At 46.7% G+C, this 22,286-nt stretch overlaps 2 protein-coding genes across 2 annotated transcripts in view; both read left to right on the top strand.

The window, feature by feature from the left end:
- LOC126520635 (monocarboxylate transporter 13-like) overlaps positions 1 to 22,286 on the top strand; it is a 131,919-nt gene that overhangs the window by 13,941 nt on the left and 95,692 nt on the right. The window lies entirely within an intron of this gene.
- Positions 1,099 to 22,263, top strand: LOC129382180 (putative nuclease HARBI1). Its single transcript, XM_072287036.1, has 6 exons — positions 1,099 to 3,631; positions 4,190 to 4,404; positions 4,822 to 8,526; positions 20,469 to 20,645; positions 21,393 to 21,527; positions 21,624 to 22,263. Exons 1-3 carry the CDS (start codon positions 3,041 to 3,043, stop codon positions 5,141 to 5,143), a joined length of 1,128 nt encoding a protein of 375 aa, XP_072143137.1. The 5' UTR covers positions 1,099 to 3,040; the 3' UTR covers positions 5,144 to 8,526; positions 20,469 to 20,645; positions 21,393 to 21,527; positions 21,624 to 22,263.

The following is a 22,286-nucleotide window of genomic DNA, read 5'->3' as shown; positions in this document are numbered from 1 at the left end:
AATACACAGTTGCTGGCGAAGTGGAAGCCGCTCACCCCTGCCTTCCGCTCTGCCTCCCCACATACTTTAGTCTCTTGCGCGAGGTTGAGCCGCGATCACCAGTTCCCTTGGCACCTGATCGCGCAATCGGCAGCTGCTGCCCGAGTCTAACGCCGACCCCCTTTTCCCCTCGCCGATACCCCCGGGCTTTCGCGCGACAGAAGACGGCGCGGTTTCTCTCCGCTTTCCTCCCTCGCGCGCACCACATGGAGCTGTGAGCATCGGCTCCTCTAGCCCGCTTGCACTCGTATATACCGCATACGGCGCGTCGATGGTGTTATCGCCCTTGGACTTTATACGGACTTCCGCGTCTGTCCTGTGCGTTTACTTCTTCGTCCGTTGTCGTTTCGCGGTTACATGATGCATTCCTTTATACGGACCGTCTCGACGACGCCGACGAGAAAAATGCGCCTGGAGTGCCCATATAATTGCTGTCGCAATAACTCTATTTACAGTTAGCTCTAAAATCATGCAGTTAGCAGTCGAGGTATGAGGAGGAAAAGAATAGCAAAGTCGCCCAGGGGCGCGTCACTAAAGTTTGCGTGGTCGGCGCTGCGATAACGCCACGGTCCGGGCAGCACCACGTATGGGCATTGTAGACATGAGTGGGTGTAATAGGCAAAGTGTAGTAAACGAGTCGCACAAACGGGGCGCCGCAAGGTATCCGATCCACACAGATTGAAGCGGCAGCGCTCACATGAGCACCATGCGACGCGTATTGCCCGCCCCGACTTTGTAGTGATAGCGACGCCTGAAAACGATGTCGATGTTAGTGAATGGTGAACAACGTTGCTTTACATTGCGACCCATGTGTCTGGCGGGCAAGGCAAAGCTTACTTGGACAGGGAAGCGGACAAAGGCGGCGTTGGACTGCGTCCGAGCGATAATGACGATGATAATTTGTTAGCATTCCCTCTGGAACGAGGCGGTGGCAAATAGTCACCTAGCCTGCTTGAGGTTGTGTTACACACGCTTTTAATTCTAGCATTTTTAAATCGAAGTGTTCTTTACCTCTTCCCTCGACATTCCACTGTTGCTGCTGCTGCTGCAGCTGTCTGGCACAGCACGTCGCGGGATGGTTCCGAGCGCGCGTATACATGACCGGAGCGAGTCAGAGAAAAGGCGACGCCAGAAACTCGTTTGGACCCCACCACGTCGAATGTGCACAATGTCCTCTGGAGCTCCCTGGACGTCGCCACATTAGCCTCTTGACAGCTGCAATTATCCGTGAACACCCTCAGAGGCATTGCTGAAATTGCATCGTTTCCCTTTCCAATAACGTGAGAGTCCAGAGGGGACGTAGATAAAACTGTAGAGAATAGGATGGAGAAGAGGCAGTTCCCATACAAGGAAGGGGGAGGGGTGTACGTGACGCGAGACGGCAATGAAACCCTACTGCCATACGACAGCAGTTGCAGGGAAACTGGACAGGCTTACGTTCAAGGTACGGTAAAGTACGTTCGCGCTATTAAAAATAAACACCATGCAAATTTGTCAGGCGGATAACTTATGCAGGCAGCGCAGAAGCAGCGCAACATTAAAGCGCAGCCTATGGTTTAGGCGACACTACAGAAGCTGTCGTGCGTGAAATCGACACTTTTGCGTCCGCCGCGGTAGCTTCGCGGCTATGCCATTGCTCGAGATCGCGGGTTTGATCCTGACCGCGGCAGGAGCATTTCAGCGGGGCGAAATAACAAAACGCTGGTGCATTTACATTTAGGGACACCTTAAATAACACTACGGAGTCATAATTGATCCGGAGTCTGAAACTACAGCATCCTTCATAACCCGATTGTGGTTTCGCACGCACAGCCACATAATGCAATTAAAAATTAGTGCTTATGCCACGATGCTATGTGCCCTGTAAGGAAAAGACAACGCTCAACCCTCTCAGTGATTATTCAGTATGGCGCGGACCAACGCCTCAGGCTAACACCTCTCCCTTTATGTTTTGTGTACGACGCAGACAAACAGCAGTGGTGCACGGAAAATAATGTTTAACGTCCGCTCTCCAGTCTTGTGTTGACCCAAATGCTGAATAAGCTAAACATTCACCGTCAACATCGCCACTAATTACCGCCAATCAAAGCAAACAGCACAGAAAGCTTCGCTTACATCGATTTCTCACAGTGCGTGGGATCCGCATATTTTTTCTCCGTATTTTCGCTGCAGCGCACACATCGCTCATCTTGTTGCGAGTATATGCTGCCGTATGTCTTTCTCCTTAAGCAACTAGCTCGAACGTCAGACAACAACGCACTGCCCTTTGTGTGGTCGTAGAGATTTTTCCTTGGAATTTCTTTATTGCCATTCTTGTAAATATCCATGGTGTTTCTTGTTTCCCTTGTTTGCATCCATATAACTGTCCCTTTTTCTCACTTCATTTTTGATGAATCCTGGTAGTCTGTTTACAGTTGCAGTTACCTGTACCTCGTCGCTAACTTACCTGTTTCTTCCTTCGGTGTGAACGCTTTTCAGGTACAGCTGCTTGTGCACTTTAGCCGCCCATTTATTTTGATCCATGTTCCTCACTCTTTCTTCAAAACTAATTTTGCTCTGCGCTCCACATAACCCTGCACGGCCTCGTTTGTGGTAACCCGCCTACTGGTGTTTGGTTAACTTCCAAGCCCCAAAGGGATGTCACTTTAGGCACAGAATGGCATTTGCGAGCGTTACAGCCAGCACCATTGCTTCTTTCCAGATTCCACGCACCACCTCATAGTTACTGTGGTCCCAAAATGCTCTATGTTTTATTATTGCTGCATTCCGCTTTTCCTTTATTTTCCGATTTTCTTGGTGGTTACTTGAGTTACCCCCGTATTCAGAAATGCGCCTTGACTCGAACTTGACTTGCGGCCGCCTCAAGTCGGCGCCAACGCGCATCATAAACCTCCCTTGACTTGAAGCGCCTCCTCGCGGCGGACTTCACTTGATCAAGTACGCGAAAACTTCAAGACAGGGCCAGCGCTACCTTGAAGTGGGCTTGACAGGTTGAGGAGCCATGGCGGCTTATAGGAGCGACGTTGCCAGAAGAATCAGCGCGTACGAATTTGCGTGTAGAGCATGTGATGTCGTCTTCGGTGATGCATTTTACATGCAAACTGTGCCACGGCCATGGATGCGCGACAGATTGAACCCGATGGAGCTGTACGACGACGAGGAGTTTCTCACGCGCTATCGCTTCACGAAGCAAACAGTTCGTGAGCTGCTCGCCTTTGTGCCACTTGAAGCGAGCGGCGACAACCGAGGATTGCCGCTGACACCCATGCAGCAGCTGCTTGTGGCACTGAGATTTTACGGCACCGGAACCTTTCAAATTGTGAGCGGAGACTTGGTCAATGTGTCCCAGCCCACGGTGTGCCGCACGGTGAAACGAGTGACGCGCCTTCTTGCAAGGCACCTGTTCCGAGCAGTCGTCCGCTTCCCGGATGCCTCACAGCTGTCAGGTGTGATGCGAGATTTCTACGAGATCGCCCACTTCCCCGGGGTGACGGGCTGCATCGACGGCACACATGTACGCATAAAGAGTCCCGGAGGCGATGACGCAGAAGTTTACCGCAACCGCAAAGGAGTGTTTTCTATTAACGTTCAGGTAAGCCCTTTCTCACCATGTGTAGGGATCGTACGTAAGCGATTAGTTTTGCAGAAACGTAGAAGCAGCGGTAAAAGTCCTATTACAATTCTCGCATGCTGTTTTAAGTAACTGTGTTACGCGCGTCATATTCATTCACACGCTATATTTGACGGAGAGACGGTACGAGTGCCGCTGTTTAGTCGAATGTGTGGTCTCAACTGTAGCGTTGCGGCAAGGACGAGCTTCGCTTGCTGATCACGAAGCAACTGATATGATGTGCGCGCGCACATATTTTTATTTCACAACGTAAGAAATGGGCTATCACACTTCTGTCTATCGTGACCACTACAAGCTGTGCAACGAATTCCGTATTTACATGTGCCGTGGCAAAAACAGGGCGGTGAATTATGGGCCACATGAAATTTTTAGTTAGTTGAAAATTTCTGCGAGATAGCCTTCAGTTGTTTTCAGATTTTTATCTTCCGTGTTGCTGGGAGGTAAAATGTACTGACAGTTGTTGCAACGACAACATTTTGTTCCTGCACTCATACTCTAGTTTTCTTTTTTTTTTTGCAGGCGGTTGCCGGACCAATGCTGCAATTCTTCAACGTTGTAGCGAGCTGGCCGGGGTCTGCCCATGGCAGTCGCATATTTGACAATTCTAGAGTACGAGTTATGTACGAACAGCACCGTGTGCCTAGTCTGCTGCTTGGAGACATGGGCTATGCCTGCTCTCCTTTCTTGATGACCCCCCTTGCTGAGCCAGGTCCAGTCAACTCACCAGAAGGCAGGCAAGTAATGCCTAATCCTTTCAGGGGTGTATATGATAGGTAACACCTCTCCCCATAATAACATACTATGTTTTTGTAAAGCTATGCAATACACCTGAGGTGTATTAAAGTGAGTAGCTGTAATGCATAAGCAACACGTTCCTCTGTTATCTGTTGCTGCACCAAGAGCGCACAGATGGTGTTGCCTCTATAGCGCGAGATTGTTACAGTTCCGTTCAATATAATGGTCGGTAATGAAATATGGCTGGGCAGAACGAATGCAAATCTAGGAAGGTGCTACATCGTTTGCAGGAAATGGAATGTATTTGTAACCATTCAATGTAGATCTGTGCTAACTACACAGAATAAAAGCTTTGGAACAATATAATGTACAGTGTGTATTCGAAAACTAATTGCATTGTATTGCCATTCTATCAGGTACAACAAGGCGCACATCAAGACCCGCAACTCCATAGAAAGGGCCTTTGGAGTGTGGAAAAGGCGCTTTCCATGTTTGGACATGAAGCTGCAGCACAAGCCTCGTAATGCAGCTCGCATAATAACTGCTTGCGCTGCCCTGCACAACGTGGCCCTCCTACGAAGAGAACCCGAGCCACTCGGTCTCCATGTTCCCACCAGCCGATGCAGACGTACAGGAAGAAATACTTGCCAAGAGCACCTGCCAGCTGTTAATGGTGTGGGGGACAATCTACCTGGCATGCGTGCACGGCAACTTCTTATCCAGAGAAGTTTCTCTTAAGATTGTTGTTTCAAAGATTGTTGTTTGAAATCCACCTCGTGTTTCTGAATAATAGGGGTGTGTGAACAGTGAATTTTGAGACTGAATCGAATGGAAATCTAGCAGAATCAAATCGAATGGCTTTGGAATAATGAAGAGGCATTAGCAGCATTAATATAAAACAATGCTCACATCCTAGTATAGTCGGAAAGGTTCTGTCATTACATAGCACATTATGAAGTGTTTATTAAAAGCACAAAGAGCATCAGGAGCAGACCAGTAGTTTCTTTGTATGCGCAGAACTCTTTAGAGTGTGCAAATGGTCACTGTATAGCCTGTAATGTATGGCTACCGAAGCAACGTAGCCTGTTCCACTACGAGAGTTCTCATGTTTTATGTCTATACTATGCCCGAGGGGTAAAAACTTACCGTGCTTTTGCTCCAATTTTGTTTAATTAGGCGCAGTTGATGTTTTGAAATATTCAAAAAGTTTTGAATATTCACACACCCCTACTGAATAGTTGGGTAATGGGTTTAGGGTTCTTTTATGTGTCGTGTGGCGTCTGTATGGCACTACAGACAGACGAAATGTAAAAAGACCATGTGTGTTAAAAACTCAGTTACTGATTAGACACTCAGCCTCAGGGTGTCATGCAGCTTTTATTCATTGCATTCAATTTTGCAAGCTCAACTTGCTTTTGAAGATTCAATATTTCTATTTTGAGCTTATGCTCTTCATTTCTTTTTTTCAAGTTGTCTGCATGCTCCTCTTGCATCAGACGCATTCGCAACTTGTGCTCCTCCCTGAGTAAAGCAATCCTCACTTCATTTTCCGAAGCCAAAGTTTTCTCTAGGAGTGCCATCCTGCTTCTGGGTGGCCTCTCGCTTGTAAATTCTCTGGCTCGTTCTGGCTCGTTCTCCTTGTTTGACTCAAGAAGCTCTGGCGCAGCTGTAGTGTGATCCACAATGGGTGAACTTGTAGCGTTCAAGTCATTATCCATTGATTGGTCGTGTTGTACTAGATGGCCAGGGCTCCTGTGCTCCTCTGAAAGGATCATTAGTTCAAAATTATACTCATCATGTGGCACACACTTTGCATCGCTGAATGTAAATGCCACAACAAATTGCTTTCGACATATTCAGCTGAGGGTTTTCAAAAAGCCTAAATGCCTTCTAAAGACATATGTAACTTCGCACTGTACAACAAACAGGCTGAAGGTACCAATTGCACAGACATGTATACAGCACCAAAGCCTCAGAAAACACGATAAACTGGGAAGGGGTTCTTCCCACTTTCCTCACAGCAGATTGCCTTCAAGTTTCATGCCACAAAAACTTTGCAATGTGTTTCATGAAATAGTACTGTACCATAATAGTCATATGTTGCTTCCACTTCTGTTATCATCGGCTGCAGGAGCCGAACAACAGGCTCACTGTCGACGGGGGGGAGGTAGGTTGCGCCATCAGAGTCTTCTTCATTTGGTATTCTGGTGGCCATGTGGCCTGCCACAGCCCCAACCAAAGCCGACAGTGGTGTCATGCCTGCTGCAGCAGGTCCTCCTCCTAAAGAAATGCGCAACAGTTGTAACATTCTATGAAGTACATTTATGAAGTGCTTTGAGTGGGCCCGTACACAATGCACATTGAATAAAAATTTTCAACATATTTGATTTTAAGCAGGTTGCTGAAACTGCTGTGACCCACTCTTTTACTCGCATCCTCTCCAGTATTGCATGCAAGGTATATTACAGTATTACATTGTGCCACATTTCATGTTCTCTATTCTTTGTATAAATGTGTTAATATTTTCCTAGTACATGTATTTTTGTTACCTGCATTGCCTTTCAGCGTATCTTTAGAAGACCATGTGGTATTGCATAAAATCTCACTGCTGTATTGTGGATACAATACACAATGCTCATTGAGGCTGTTCTGAGTCTCGCCGAAATAGGGTGCAGCAAACTTCTATGCACATACAAACAAGTAGGCAGGCTGTTATAGTAATAGGGCATTTCAGGAGTTACAAAATGTGATTCAGTGCCAAATTTTGTGAACTGGAGCTTATGTGTATCTGATCATACTGAAATAAAGTACCCTGAGCGTGTCGAACTACTGCTAAGCTGTTTTTGCCAGCATACAATTATGTCGGGGTACCATTAAAAAGACGTTACTTTTCAGAGCAGTAGAATGAGCATAATTTGCTGTTTGAACAGCTCGCTTGTTGCATAACTACTTCTAGCCTAATGCCTGCGTTTAGCAAACCTAAGCTGTGTCTGCTCGTGTGTTACCCTACGCCCCATGTGACCCCCATTATGTGTTCCAGCATATGCACCACGCGAGAAGTGCTTGCGCATCACGTTCATCACTTTGAGGAAAAAGCTTTTGTACCGTGCACCATTTCGGCCAGCTGCAAATCTCAACTCTACACGAAGCACACGTGTAAGCAGTGCAGTACAAACGCGCGAAAACGTGGCAATGTTAATTTTCGTGACAACGTCGAAACGCGGAGACATAAATAACACGAACATACAGTACGATGCACTGTTCGTGTCACTTATACGTAGCGGTGTGTCGTTGTTTTCGCAGTTAATGACGCGAGCCTCGGCAAGCATGCAATCACCGAAGCCAATATACTGTCGACACCACACACAGACACGCAGTTTGACAACACAATTCCAATGACCTACACAATGGTGCTAGTCTTCTACGTTCCATCATCAATAAAAGATCGCTTACCCGTCTTGTGAATTTTTCTTTTTTCTTCAGAATTCTCTTCTTTCCATTTCTGCTTCATGTTTCCCCAACATTTCTTCAGCTGCTTGGGGTCGCGAGGCGTGACACCATGCTGTGCATTGTACTCCACAGCGAGCTTCTTCCACGCCGCAGTTTTCGCGCTTAGTGATGCCACGTCCGTCTTTTTACATTCTAGAACTTTTTTATGATTGTTGACTAAGCTCAAAAGAAGCGACTTCTCCTCGGATGTGAAGCGCGGTGCCGGTTTTCTCGAGCCACACGGTGCGGTCGTCTCCTCCGACGCCATTTTAAAAGTGACCGTCGAGCGGCAGTGGATCGACTTGGATGGTTATGGCTGTTTTCGTGCGATTTTCTTTTATTTATTTCTTTTTTCTGCCAATGCCTGTCTGCAAACGGGCACCTAGCTTAACCTTTCAGGAAATCGTCGGTTCTACAGATATATGAAATATTATTACTGTCATTCAATCTGGTAACCTCGCTCCCAGACACACCGCGGCGTAGCTTGGGCTTGACTTGACGAAGGAAGGCAGCGAGAACGTTTATGAAACGTGATCGCTGCCTTCAGCGTGTTCAAGTCGGGTGTAGTCTTGAGCAGGACTTGTTCAAGTCAAGGCGCAGCTTCAAGTTAAGGCGCATTTCTGAATACGGGGGTAAGTCTTCCCTTCGTTTACGTACACACCGAGGTATTTATATTGCTTGACTATGGGTATGACTTGCTATTATTAAAGCTTAGAGCGCTAAACACACAAAAGACGTAGAGTTAGAAACACACACCACACGCGCCCACTCACAACTGTTGTTTAAGGCACGCATGGAAAAATACATATACAGAAAGTGGACGCTTTGCGCATGTCAAGATGAGGTATAAAAACAGCATGCATCTAAGGCACGTGTGAACATCAATTAATAAAATTAAATTCTTTATCATGTAGTAATATGGATCGTTGGTTTACACACAGCGCGGCATTTTTGGTGATATGATAGGCTTCCGAGATTTCTCGTGTGGTTTGCTTAGGGTGACAGAACAAAATGACTCTTTTCGAAAATGGGTTTACACAGACATGATTTACAATATAAGGTGAGGTGAGAGGATGGCGCGCCGTTTAATGAATTTCTGTGTTCTCTTAGGCGTATGTTGACACATCTGCCTGTTTGGCCAATGTACATATGACCGCAGCTTAGGAGAATTCTGTATACTACTCCTGAGAGGCAATCGACAAAACAATTATGTTTCTGGCTGCACCTTTTATGACCCACTGACCTGGCCTGTGCCCTTCTGTGCACAACGGAACAAATACGACTAAGCCTGTATGGTGCAGAAAATTCCACCCGAACACGATACCGCTTTTTCACATTTTTAGTCCGTGTGAAATTTTATGTACATAGGGGATAACTGCCAATTTTTGTTTCCTTCATTTTGAACAGAAGGACGACGCCCGAATTTTTCTTGCTTTGCGATGCGCACGAGTTTTTCACAAACTGATGTGATGAGGAACATAGGGTAACCCGCGGCCTTAAGGCGTTCCACTTGCATTCGAGAACTCGCCTTCATCTCGTGCACGCAAGTTTTTTGCAAGGCCGCGCGTAAGCACGGCACAACAATTCCGCGCTTCACAATGTTTGAATGGCCCGACGCGAAATCTAAATCAGGTTTTGCAGATCTTAGATTGTAGTGCCAGCAAACATGTTCCCAACCAAAATTCATGCCCAAGTCAAGAAACTGTAATCTATTATTGCTCGGCCGCTCTGAGGTAACATTTAGACCCATGCCTTCTTTTCGAAAGCAATCGACAATATCTTCCATTCTCTGCGACGCACGTGATCTGTCAATACAAATCCAATAATCGTCCACATATCTGAAGACTGCCATACCCTCTTGAAGCTTGGTGTTTGCAGCACTATCTAAAGCGCCAAGAAAAATAGAGCTTAATATTGGCGCCATGCAAGAACCTATACAAACACCTTATTTCTGCATATATACATTTCCCTGCCAAATCATGAAGGTAGATTTTAAGTAGAAGGTTGAAATTTCCAAAAATGACTCAATCGAGACGCCACATCTATTTCTAAAGGCAAGTTAGTCGTTAGATTCTACAAAACAATCTTCAACACGGCTTAACCCATTAAAGACCAGCGTGACCATATGGTCACGTTAGTCTTCACAGTGGATTTCAATTAATTAAGATTAACAAAGAGGCACCAAAATCACCTTTGACGTGCCGTTTGACAGATTACAGTTCCCTTTATGGATACCAAGTGGCAACAGCTGTCAGTCGTTTTGTGGGAGCCCCTCGCAAAGGCGGGAATAAGTGTTGCTCTGCGAGTAGCGTTGCCATGCATCGCTCCAAGGCATAAGTGTGTGTTTTTTTTTCACTCATTGTTTAAGCAATAGTCAGATATCCTTACCTCCGTATTGCCCTTTGAATATGTGACCTTCGATGAGCATTTGTGAAAGATTAATGTTTGATTTATCCATGAACGAACGTGTTATCTTGCACGTTGCCATATGGTCACGCTGGGCCTTTAGGCTACGGAACTTTTTATTTAACTTCATTCTCATCTCTTGCACGTCTGCTGCCACGTTCTCGCAGTGGTTATTTTTTATTGTATTGTCTGAATAGGTTGATGTTGGAAAAGATAGCGAAGATAGTCGTAGAGGAAGATGACGTCGTGTCAGTGATTTATATCGAGCCGCCAGAGGCTAGCACCTATTCGGATGAAGACTCGGTCGATGAAGACTCAGGTGGGCTCGTTGACAATCTAAGCAGGTGGTAGCTATGAGCCGGCGCTGAAACGCGGAAAGCCTATCCACTTCGGGTATAAAGTATGGTGACTAAATGCCAAGAACAGATACCTTGCAAACTTCAAAGTCTATCAAGGCAAGCAGCAAGGGGAGATCCCAGCACATCTGAAAAAAAAATGAAAAGGACTTCGGAAGTGCAACGGCGCCACTTCTTCAAATGGTGGAAGAACTCGAAGCAGAGACGCACGACCTTCCTTTCTTTTTCTATTTCGATCATTTATTCACAAGCATGAAGCTACTCAGGCATCTCAAGGCACAGGGCTACGAAGGCACGAGTACAGTGAAGCAGAACCGTGGTCCCAAAGAGTGCCCTATCGCTTGACCAGAATATGTCAAGTGCCAACCTCACGGGCACGAAGATCCAGTGCTGAGCGACCACGGGATAATGGCGGTCCGCTGGATGGACGATTCTGTAGTAACTATCGTAAGCACCATTCACGGCGTAGAGCCAATGTCATCTGCAGACAGGTACTCTCGTGTTGAGAAGAGGCGAATGAAGGTGGCCCGTCCAAACACTGTTGCTCAGTACAAGTTTTATAGAAGGTACGGACCAGATGGATGCAAATGTACGCCCCTATAGGATTGCAATCCGTGGCAAAAGTGTTGGGGGCCGATTTTCATGTGACTTTGTAATGTATCAGCAACGCTTGGGCGCTGATTCGTAGCACAGGGCTCAACGTCACGCAGGTGGAATTCCGCAGGCAAATTGCACAAAGCAACCTAATACGATCGGACAATAAGCCTAAAGGACCTGGTCAACGCAGAATCCCAAAGACTGGTGATGTCCTGAATGGTACACGGTAAGACCAAGCGGCCCACTTTGTTGCAACAATACCTAATGGCAAGAGGTGGAGGTGTGCATGAGATAATTGCAACAGCGCGGTGCACACACAATGCACAAAGTATGACGTCGGCATGTGTATTCCATTGTTTAAACCATATCACCCTAAATAAGTGCTCCACTATTCGCTATGTTTTTTTTTTGTGATGTTTCATGGCTTGAAATAAGTGTTTTCAACTTTGCGTATTTTGCTGTTGCGTAAGGGCCCAGTGTGACCATATGGTCACGGGCTATATTTCAAAAACTAATTAGGCAAGAGTAATAAATTCTTGCATGTGAATTATTAGTATAAAGGTAAGCTAATATATTAGATTTATTTCAAGATAGCAAGAAAAAACAAGAAACCGGTCCCTAATGGGTTAAGAATTTGTCGTGCGCAAGGAAGAATACAGATCAACTACGTCAATGCTGAAGGCTGTGAAGCCAGCAAGGTCATTCCTGCTAAGGTGCTCCACAATAAAGCCAGAGTTGTTAGCATAAAAAGATTCTATTATGGTTAACAGAGAAAGGTGCTTTTGAAGATACTTAGAGACGGCTTGCTTCCAGGTGCCCTTTTCCGACACAATTGCTCTAAATGGCATTTCCTGTTTGTGGGTTTTGATTGTATTTCTAGCACTACACCCTCCGCTTTCTCAACACTCGAGCCAAGCTTTTCTAAATTAGGTCTTTTCAACAGTCGCTTCGCTCTCGATTTTGCCTCCTTGTTTTTCACTGGAACTGGTTTAAAATTCTTCCCCAGGACATCCATGGTTTTTGGGTGGAAATACTATTTTCTATAGTTACAAAGAAACCCTCTTTATAAAAGTAAGAACTCTAACCTTGTCTTCGGAACATGACTTGCTGTTGAATTGACACCACATAATTACTCGTCTCCTCCTTAAAGATCATAATGCTCGATTGTTCTGTGCTAAACTTAAGGCCTAGATCTGTCGCTGGGTTACAAGTCTCTGTACATCCCTTGCATTGTCCGCTAGTAGCACTATGTCGTCGGCATACAGCATTCATGGGACCTTCTCCTGCACCATTTGTCCATTACGCATGTAGGATAAATCAAGCCCTAATTCATTGTTTTCCTGTCGTCTTTCAATGTCCTTAACTGGAACTGGGATGCTGGAATGACGACACCACCCGGCGGTGGGGCCGACGAGGTGTTGGAGAGACCATGGAGCTATTCCAGCATCCCTACTGGCCGAGCACCATCACGTAGTCAAAACAAGCTCCACGGCTTTGCAGTTTTTTTTTATTGCGGACGGCACTCGGGTGCCGAAAACAGTTTTAGGTAGCGATTATATATGACAATCTTTCGCCCGGAAGCCGTGTGAAATTTTTTGTCCAGTCCATGCTTAGCCACAACAAGAAAACTCAGTGCCCTTCCACTCTGTGAAGAACGATGACAGGCAAAGCTGTGTGTGTGGGCCCCTTAATGGCGAACTGCACCTCCGCCGCGGGTCGGACCGGCATTGTACTATCATCGGCATGTTTTCCACGCGCGGATGCGATACTGGGCAAAGTAGCTCTTAACAGGTTCGTTGTTAAGGGCCGATTTACGCTAAAACCGCCCATGGCCGCACGCCGCACCGCAAGCGAGCGGTACACCAGTAATGGCCGACGTGACGTCACGAGAGGCGGTCGTGAACTTCCGCCTCCGTGCGGCGACTGCATAAACATGGCGCTGGTTCGAAGCGAAGCGGAGCGCGAGGCCTAGACCGCTAGGCTGCAGCGGCAGTTTGTTTTGTGTGTAGTTTATTGTGATCATTGCAAGAGCTATTCAGCACCTGCAAAGTCTAACGCAACAAGCAGCTGTACTCTTCCTGACCTCTTCAGTCCGTGCGATCGCCAAAGGAAACAGACGGTTGTGTGTTGTGTTTACGCGAGGGTCGGAAGGAATGAAGCCGCCGATCGGCGGCTTCATTCCTTCATTCCACAATAAACGGCAAAACACACGAAATCGATTTCGTGTGTTTTGCCGTTTTTTTGCATATGCATAACAAATGCGAAGGCCATCGCATACACCTGAATTCTAAGCATGACACTAGTTCGGAACGCGGCAAAATGAAAAGATTGCGATCGCTCTCCTCAGCATATGGTGTTCGTAGGTGTCTTGTGTGCGCACTTCATCGATACCAAGATTGCAAGTTTGTGCAGTACTGGTTTGTGTTTCAGAATTGATGGTACGATGTGTAGCGATGAGCTTCATTTTCGCCTCATCGCAGTCATTTGTAATGTGCTGTTTGTGTCTTGCTTCGTGTGAGCTGGTTTGCGGGCTGCGATGCGCATTGGTGACTGCGAACACGTACAGAACGTTCGAGCGGTACAGAACATTCGAGCGAATGCGGTAGCGTTCTGTTTACCATTTGTTGTCCGTATGCGGTTCTGCACGTTTTGATTAGCCATGTGTGATGTGTGGTGCGCGACACGGTGCGGTGATCGGGACGGTCAGGAGCAGACGACACTGAGTGCACGCGCGCCGAGGTGGAAGAAGGAAAACAACGACGCCGAAGAGCGTCCGGCACGAGAACGCGCGGCGCAGGAGAGACAACAAAAAGAAGAAAAGCAACCAATTAGAAAAGACCACGGGGCGTCAGGGAGCCAATCCGAGAATGCCAAATCGGCCAGACCAAAAGAAAAAGCGTGGTGCGCTGGCAGAACGGGAGGACACGCAAGGAGACGCCAGGAGAGTCCCTGGAAGCGACGGCAGAAGGAGGTCAACCACCGGAGCGGGCGTTGAAGACGGGCCGTCGGGTTCCGGACCCGCGCCCACCAGTGCTTCACCCGCCCGGTGCCTCCTGCCAACCTGTTCCTGTGCGTCGCCCGTCTACCTGAGCGTGCCGCCAGCTCCTCAAGGCCGGTGAGCTTCTGCGCCCGTGGGCAGCACGAGAACAGTCGGGCTACGGGCCCGAGTTCTACGCCAGCTGCCCGGCCAGAACGGCGCCCCCGTCTGTCGTGCCGCCTGCTGCTCGAGGTCGGCGTTCGAGCTTCTGCGCCCGTGGGGGAGACAGGAGCAGTCGGGCTACGGGCCCGAGCTCTACATCCAGCTGCCCGGTCAGAACGCCGCCGCCGTCCACTCCTCCCACCAAGCCGCCCACTTTACCTCTCCTAGCCAGAGCTGGCGCGCTCCGGTCGCCCGGTCGGTCAGCTTACACCGCGACCTATGGTGAGACCGGCACCACTCCTTTCGCCAGCTAGTCGCCGCGTCGCCGGTCGAGACTGTGACGCGTCCCCGCCCTCGTGGCAAGCCCGAACTCGCGCACCCGTTAACCTCATGCAAGCCCTATATGTGTTCGTTGCCGCAATGTCTTCTTGAGTGTTTATTTAAGGCATGCTTTCTATTTCCTTCTATTTATCTTAAGCCTTTTTTAGTTTGATTAAAAGTATTTGTGTGTGTGTTCAAACCAACGGCTTTGTCCTCAATTGGGTTCTCGGAGGCTCCGCCTAAGAGAACCAACCGAACCATTGAGTACACGAACCTTTGCCCCCATAAGTGGGTCATCACACCATGGTTGTGTGTTTCGATTCTCATAAGGTGTGGCCCTTTTAGAAAGCGATGCCAACCATAGTAGGAAATAGCTGTTATTTTTTACTTCAAGCTTATAACGCGAACACAGGTAATGCGGATATAGCTCGTCTATTTTCATTACACAGTACTTCAAGAACAGAGGGTGGGAAGGGTGACTCATGGGGACGTTTTCGATATTTCGTAACATCTTTTTCTGTAATATCATGATTCTTTGCAAATTACCTTATGTTGTGTTCCCCCAAAATAATTGGCAATATTTCATATGTGAGTAGAATAGCGCATTGTACAATAGAAGCTTAACTTTTGACGGTAGAATGTATCTGTTGGCGTATGTCAATCCAACGATGCGAGACAGTTTTGACACAACGTGGTCGATATGAATGTCCAGGTCAAATTTTCGCTGAAATACACTTCAAGTATTTTAAATGCGCTTACTAGTTCCGCCTTTGCGTTTTGCAGCTTAATGTCTGAGGTAATGTTAATTTTCTTGTTTTTCGCACGGTATATGACAGCCTTCGTTTTACTAACGTTTATTTTCAATTTGTTAAGTTGCGCCCATGTATCTAATTTCACAAGCGTTCTGTTCGCTCTCAGAATCAGCTCATCCGTACTTTCTGCAAAGAATAACAGTGTCACATCATCAGCATAAATGACAAATTTCACCATAGGAAATACGCGTGCAAATCATCGCGTTTCTCGTCAAACAAAGGAAGTAACTTCTGTGGATTGAGGGATGATGAGGAAGTGCAGGGCGCTGTCAAAATTTTAGAAGCCGCTGCCGCAACATTCCTAGCTCCTTCCTGAAGCTACAGCTCTAGCTGGAGGATGTCACGCTGCCTCTCGTCAGCTAAGTGTGCTAATTCAGCAGCTTCCTTCATTGCCTCTCGCTCCGCAGCTCTCTCGTCCCTTTGTTTGCCTGTTCGGCCTCAATCCATCTGCGAAGTTCTGCGCCTGACAATCCTATTTGGAGTCCTATAGCCCTGAGTTTCTCTAAGTCCATGGCGCCGTCCACTAATGTGTGTCTGCGGTCAAGCGAAACTGCCCTCTTTCACTGTATATACGAGTGAATCCTGGCATGCTCGCCAGTTTGTGATGTTGTTGGGTGCAGGATCACTCCAGAAAGAGGCAGAAGCAGCACGCAGAGCAACAAACACACATCAGACTTGTATTGACGCACATAACACAAATAAAACGCCCCATACACGCGACAGTTTCCCAAAATACCTCCTAGATGACATGCAGCTATATATATGTATTGGTCAAATGTGATCGGCCTACAGTTCAGGCAAAAGCACGTGTCGCAGACGTCGTGGAAACGATGTGGGCCAGCAGTGTCGGACAGGCAGGTCGAATTGCAGCGTCGGACACCAGGGTGGGATCGCCTCGCGGGGCTCAAGTCGCCCTGCCCCACAGTCGATATACCGGAGCCTCCCCGTGCCCGGCATCCCTCCCGCGGGGTTTGCGCTCGGGAGCCCACATCAGCAGTCACCGGGCCACGTCCAGAGCTGGTGGGGTAGCCCCGTGGCCGCTCACCCGAAGGCTCGTTCACCCAGGTTCAGGACCGCCAGCCCTCCTGGACCAGTTGCCCAACGGAACAACTGGGCGAGGCAGCCTCTCAGCGGGAGACAGCGTTGATTCGGGTGTGCCGTAGTTACGCGGGCAGCGATAGCTCCTATGTGCCGGACGCCCAACGAGGTAGCTCTTTTCCCTCGAACGCCGAACCTCGCGCACTGCTCACGCTGCGGGCCACTCTCTCGCGCCGCGCTTTTCGACGCGCCACCATCGACGCTCACCACTCAGTGTCGATGATGATGATCAGGGTCCTCACTCACGGGTATTTGCCAAGAGTCGCTGTCCTCTTCGCTGCCGCACGGCGCACTGCCTTCATATGTTTATTTTTCCTACTTCCGAGTACCATATTATCACAGACACAAAGGGGCACGGGGTTAGGAAAAGATGATGATGACATAATTATCTCACAGCAAAGGTGGGGCGGTCCATTGGCTACAACGACAGTGAGGTCGTTTCTCTCTCGCAGCAGATCGTGCGTGCCGCAGTCTCTCTCCGACCTTGCGATAGGTTCAAAAATGTGTCCCTGTGTTTAATTAAATGTAATGTGCAGCCCGAGTGTGTCACTTAGTAACTACAGTGCATAACCGAGTCATAAATACAATGATTAATACATTACGCAACACAAATTGGTAACATAATTCAGAAAGAATTTGATGGTCCCGTTGGATTAGCACAATGAACTACTCATTGCAACCTTCATGATGGTGATTGCGCCAAGCGCGATATGTGGCATTTCAAATAGGCAATGTGATAAACCCAAACCAAACGTGTGCGTAACCTCATTAAGAAACACAGACGTAACCAATAATTCAGAAATATTTTAGTCAACCGCGGGAATTACCGCGTGATAAACACCGCGGACGCATATTTCGCTGGTGTACCATCTGTACAGGGTGCATGAGCGGTAATTTTTTCTCTTATTGTTTTTAAAGTACTGTGTAATGTTGTGCCAGTGAAACACGTTGTTGGGCTAGTTGGTACATTGAATTCGTGCTGCTTTTCTTGTTGCGTTTTTCAATGTTGTTCCCTTCTTCATTTTGTAAGCACTTTGTTATTCCCCCTCACCTAATACTCCAACCTTGCATCCTGCGAAGTATGTAAATTAATAAGTACATAAGCACATGTCATTCATTCATCTCCACAAACCTTGGACCGTGCCTTCCTCGACAAACGTCACTGTGTTGATGTCTCGTAGTGTGCATCTACATTAACCGCCATTAGAATTTTGGTATAGTTTTTGAACAGTGTAGCACATAAAGGTTACATGACATTAAGGTTTTGACCTATGCGGTGCATATACAAACCTTGAAAATGTGACATGTTGGATTGTTGAAGATAAGGCCAATTGTATTTATTGCAGTTACTTTAACAGCATTTAAGCGACCACTTCACGAAAACTTCACTTCGCATAGATTCCAAGTGCACTGAATCTGCAGTTTTTTTTTTGCTTATTAATGTGGTTGTTACTGCATGCCCACATATTGTAGACTTGAATACAAAGTTACATAAACTAGTTTGTTGCAACATATTTAAAATACTGCGTACATCACTGCGATTGCAACAGCAGAATTTGATACAAACACGCACAATTAATATAGGATGTGCACAAATGTTCAGGACAAACTCAAGGATGTTTGCATCCTGATACTTATGAAAGTTAACAGTTTCATTCCATGGCTGTTGATGAGAGGGAAAAAGAAAGCGTAATTGTGTTCGTGGAACAATACCGCATTGATAAACTTAGAGATATAGTATTCCTTAACGCTTTCGAAATGAATAATTATAGCTTGCTATCGACATTGAAGCAGCCTTGCGACAGCAAGAAAAGGGATCGGTTTTTCCAGCTTTGAGCAATGAATGAGAGGCAATGCAAGCGGGCATAAAATTCCGCAAATATAATCTGTTTAGGAATACCAGATAGGAATAAACATTGAGGCTTTCATTTGTACTTTCACTGGCTGCGCAATGTAGTTAGAGATGACTCCCATAAGCATGTCGTTGCAATGTTGATCTAATATAGGATAAATACATGACTGGCTTAAGAAATCTAGATGACTGCGAGAAATTACACTCAAGAAACTATAATATCTAACAACATTAATATTATATTAATAATACTTATTTCCAAAAAACAGGCTAACCGTGAGCGGCGTGCGAGGCTGAGCAGAAAGATCAGAAACCCTACCGAAAGTGAGCCTGCCGTGGGCCTACGATCCTGCATTATGGATAGCGCGTATTGATATCCTGCTCTTGTTAAAAGTTCAGACTATACTACTAGAGCCAGACACAGGGCAATGAAGTAGAAGAGAAGCATATCTTTTCGAATGATATGGTACAACGCAGAAGTTTCTAGAAAAGTGACGGTAACTGCTCAAAAAAATTTGATGCGTCGGCTTTTGTGCCTTTAGAAATATTGAGAGAGTACTTCAATGTATATATTCACAGCACACGCACCACGATGGATGAACCAGGCTAGGTAGCGCTAAGGTTGAGTTTCGCAACACAATTTCCATTCCACGTTCAGTAATCACACTTATTTGCGGCTTCGTTCCGGGGCAGACGCGGGCTGGCGTTTGTTGTCGCGTGTGATGAATATGGCTAGCAGCAGGCGCCACATATGTGCAATCACGAGCAATACACACACATCATTTCTCCAGGAGCTGACGCCGAGCACGGGTAGCGTGAGTATCTTGTTGCGCTAACACGACGACTTCGTGGCAGCCAAATTCCAAATACGGCATAGGGTAGCTACATGAACTTGTTGACAGGTCATCTTGTAGATTGTTGTAGCGCAGGCAGAACAAAACGGTCATAGAAGCCAAATGAGACAACACAAAACGCTGAACCAGCTGCGAACAGCTGTTTACGTGCGCCGTTTCTCATCGCATTGAACTTCAGAAACCGCCGTTGCGCTCTCAAAAACAAATCTTAACTTGAACACGCTTTTAAATTGCAAAACACGCATATGATTTCCTCCTTATAAAGAAAAGTCAATATTTATTTATTTCTTTATTTTGTAATGCAAACGTTTTATTTATTACAATAAAAGAATTATGCAGCGTGTGCCACGAATCCTGGCAGTAAGCAACCCTAGGCTTCGCACCAGTCGCATAGTTGAAATCGTACTCATGTGAAATCGGCCCTCTAAAATCGCACTGCGACGCCTGCGACTGCACCGATTTTCGTCGTCCCAGTCGCAGCATGTGAAACAGCCTAAACGCGGTTGTCCTCAGCGAACCGCAGTGCACTTAGCCAGTGGGCTCGTGGCGGCACCCCGCGCGGCCGCGGTATCTAAGCTATGTAGCCGACAGCAGCTGCCAATAGACGTCAGACTCGGAACTTTCAGAACGGGTAGCGCCACCTGCCGGTGCGAAGAGACAGTAACTGAGTAGCGCGCAGCCCGAGTCCTTTACTAGGTTGCCTATGCAGCTAGCGAGTGCGAAACAAAGATTTATTTAGATTTTGGTCCATATTGCGAGTGCTTTGCACATTTCACAACCAGACAGAGAGCTATGAATTTCTCTTCTAGTTGGACGCGGCCCCGAACTGCCATAAAGCGCTTGCTGGCTCACTCGTCACACTGATAGCGGAAACGACGGAAACCTCGATAGCTCCACGCGCTGCGAAGAAACACCGCAATCGACGCTACTGTTGTGTTGCGAATTGCCATGAACATGAAGGACTGAATAACAATCTTCAGTTTTACCGATTTCCATCGCGATCGTATGAAGGGGAAAGGCCAGAGCGCTGCATACGGGCCTTTCAACGTGTTGGGTACTCGAATTATTTGCATTCCCCACAGCACAGCGGCTAGCATGAGAAAGTGTGATGATGTTGTTCCTGTAATTGTGTTGCGTAGACCTGACGGAGGACCGTGGAAACCGACCGAAAATTCAAGAATCTGTAGCCGCCACTTGGTTGGCAACAGACAAAACAACGTTGCGAACCATCCTGCGCCTGTGCCATCGATATTTGCACCTCTTAACAGGCGTCCGCCTCCGCTTAACCCAACAACTGGAAAGAAGAGATTTGGCAGGTCAGTTTAAGCAAACACTTTGGTTCGTTTATAAACTCAACATCCTGTTCTAGAGCATCGTTGTATTGCGAGCTGATTTCTAGTTTCGGTATTTGGTATGTCCTGCGCCGACACAACAAGCACGTTTCGCAATGTCCTGTGCCTGCTCGACAGCGTTTTTCAAATGTGAGCAATGAGGTTTCTGTAGGAGCACTGCATGAGTAATTGCGAAGTAACGCACGTGTGTAAAAAAGAAAATGTCGCATCTATTTACATTTATTTGGGCGCGTGTGTTGCTTGAAGCGTCTGCGAAAAGTTCAAAGATACTGAGCGATGCTGTAGCTCCTGCGAGACAGGCACTGTGGGAAGCTTATTTTCGCTATGTTCGCACGCTGTTTGCTGTCTCGGAAAACATTTTCCGTGTGCTGCCCTTAAAAAGGCTATGGAAGGACTTACTCTGTGCAAATAATTGCGAGGAAAACATTACGATAAAATGCACAAAAATATAGGAGATACTTAGGTCTTGTGTTCAGGACATTTTCAACATAAACCATCTTGAAATGCTTAGATGTTTATGCTGGTATGCATATAAACAAACCTGTTGAAGAAATAAAAAAAAGTCAGTTGAAGAAATGAAAAAAAGATAGGTGTGTTCTAATTTGCTCAACGATTTTGTGTTTGTGTTATGCTACTTGAGAAATCATGGTGTCCCTTTTTCACTATCTACATGCATCACATACATGCCTCATCATTGTACTTTGCAAATAGGAGAAAAGACACCAGGTAGGTGCTGCAGCTACAACTGGGCACAGTACAGATCTTTCAACTTTTGCCGAGTGTACAAGCAGCACTGTACCAAGCTCTTGTGCAGCCCAAGAACATGCGGAAGCAGAAATGCAAAATGTAAGTTTGCCAGAATTAAGGTATGCTTTGTATGAATTCTGGGGATCTCAAATGCACGTATCTTCAATACTTTTCTTTATGGTTTCTTGCTTGCAGATTCACAGCATCGAAACAAAAGTTCCCCCTGTCACTGAAGGAGGTATTACTGATCCTGGGCTTTCCCCTCAAAGTCCTAGGGTTTTTCCTGCAGAATGTGCTCGTGTAACTGTTGTCACTCAGCAACATATATTATGGACTGTTGCAGTTGGCCCTCCCCACTAGAACATGCTTTTTGGTGGCTTCCACAGCATCATTGGCAGCTCAGATGCAATAAGTCTGTGTGGTGTTGACAGCCATGTGTTTGCATTGTTACTCAGTTTGTTACCAGCTGTTAGGGAAAGGAGTAGTGACGTTACTGTCCAAAATACGTTGCTCATGATGTTAATGAAAATGAAGCTGGGAATATCATTCTCTGCAGTTGCTATTCTTTTTGGGGGGCATGAGAAAACTGCGTCCCGTGCACTCTACGCTGTGCTGCACACACTGAGGGAAATATCAAAGGACTGGATTTACAAGCCCCCCATAACTAACATCATGTTGTCCCAGCCATCTTCTTTTAAAGTAAATTATCCGCAGTGCGCTCTCATAATTGATTGCACAGAAATGAAAACTGGAACCCCCTCCGAGGTAAGGCAGCAACACATGCTCTACTCGCCATGCAAAGGAACCTACACATTAAAATTTCTTGTTCCTATCATCCCAAACGGAATGGTGGTCTTT

This window comes from Dermacentor andersoni, chromosome 3 (genome assembly GCF_023375885.2).
Source record: "Dermacentor andersoni chromosome 3, qqDerAnde1_hic_scaffold, whole genome shotgun sequence".
In the NCBI taxonomy this organism is placed as follows: Eukaryota; Metazoa; Arthropoda; class Arachnida; order Ixodida; family Ixodidae; genus Dermacentor; species Dermacentor andersoni.
This window is presented reverse-complemented; position numbering and strand designations above follow the sequence as displayed.

Bases quoted from the DNA above. Each gene is read 5' to 3' on its own strand.
- LOC129382180 (XM_072287036.1), top strand. From the start codon at position 3,041: ATGGCGGCTTATAGGAGCGACGTTGCCAGAAGAATCAGCGCGTACGAA. The intron at 3,632-4,189 runs GTAAGCCCTTTC...TTTTTTTTGCAG, and splicing joins TGTTTTCTATTAACGTTCAG to GCGGTTGCCGGACCAATGCT. The intron at 4,405-4,821 runs GCAAGTAATGCC...CCATTCTATCAG, and splicing joins GTCAACTCACCAGAAGGCAG to GTACAACAAGGCGCACATCA.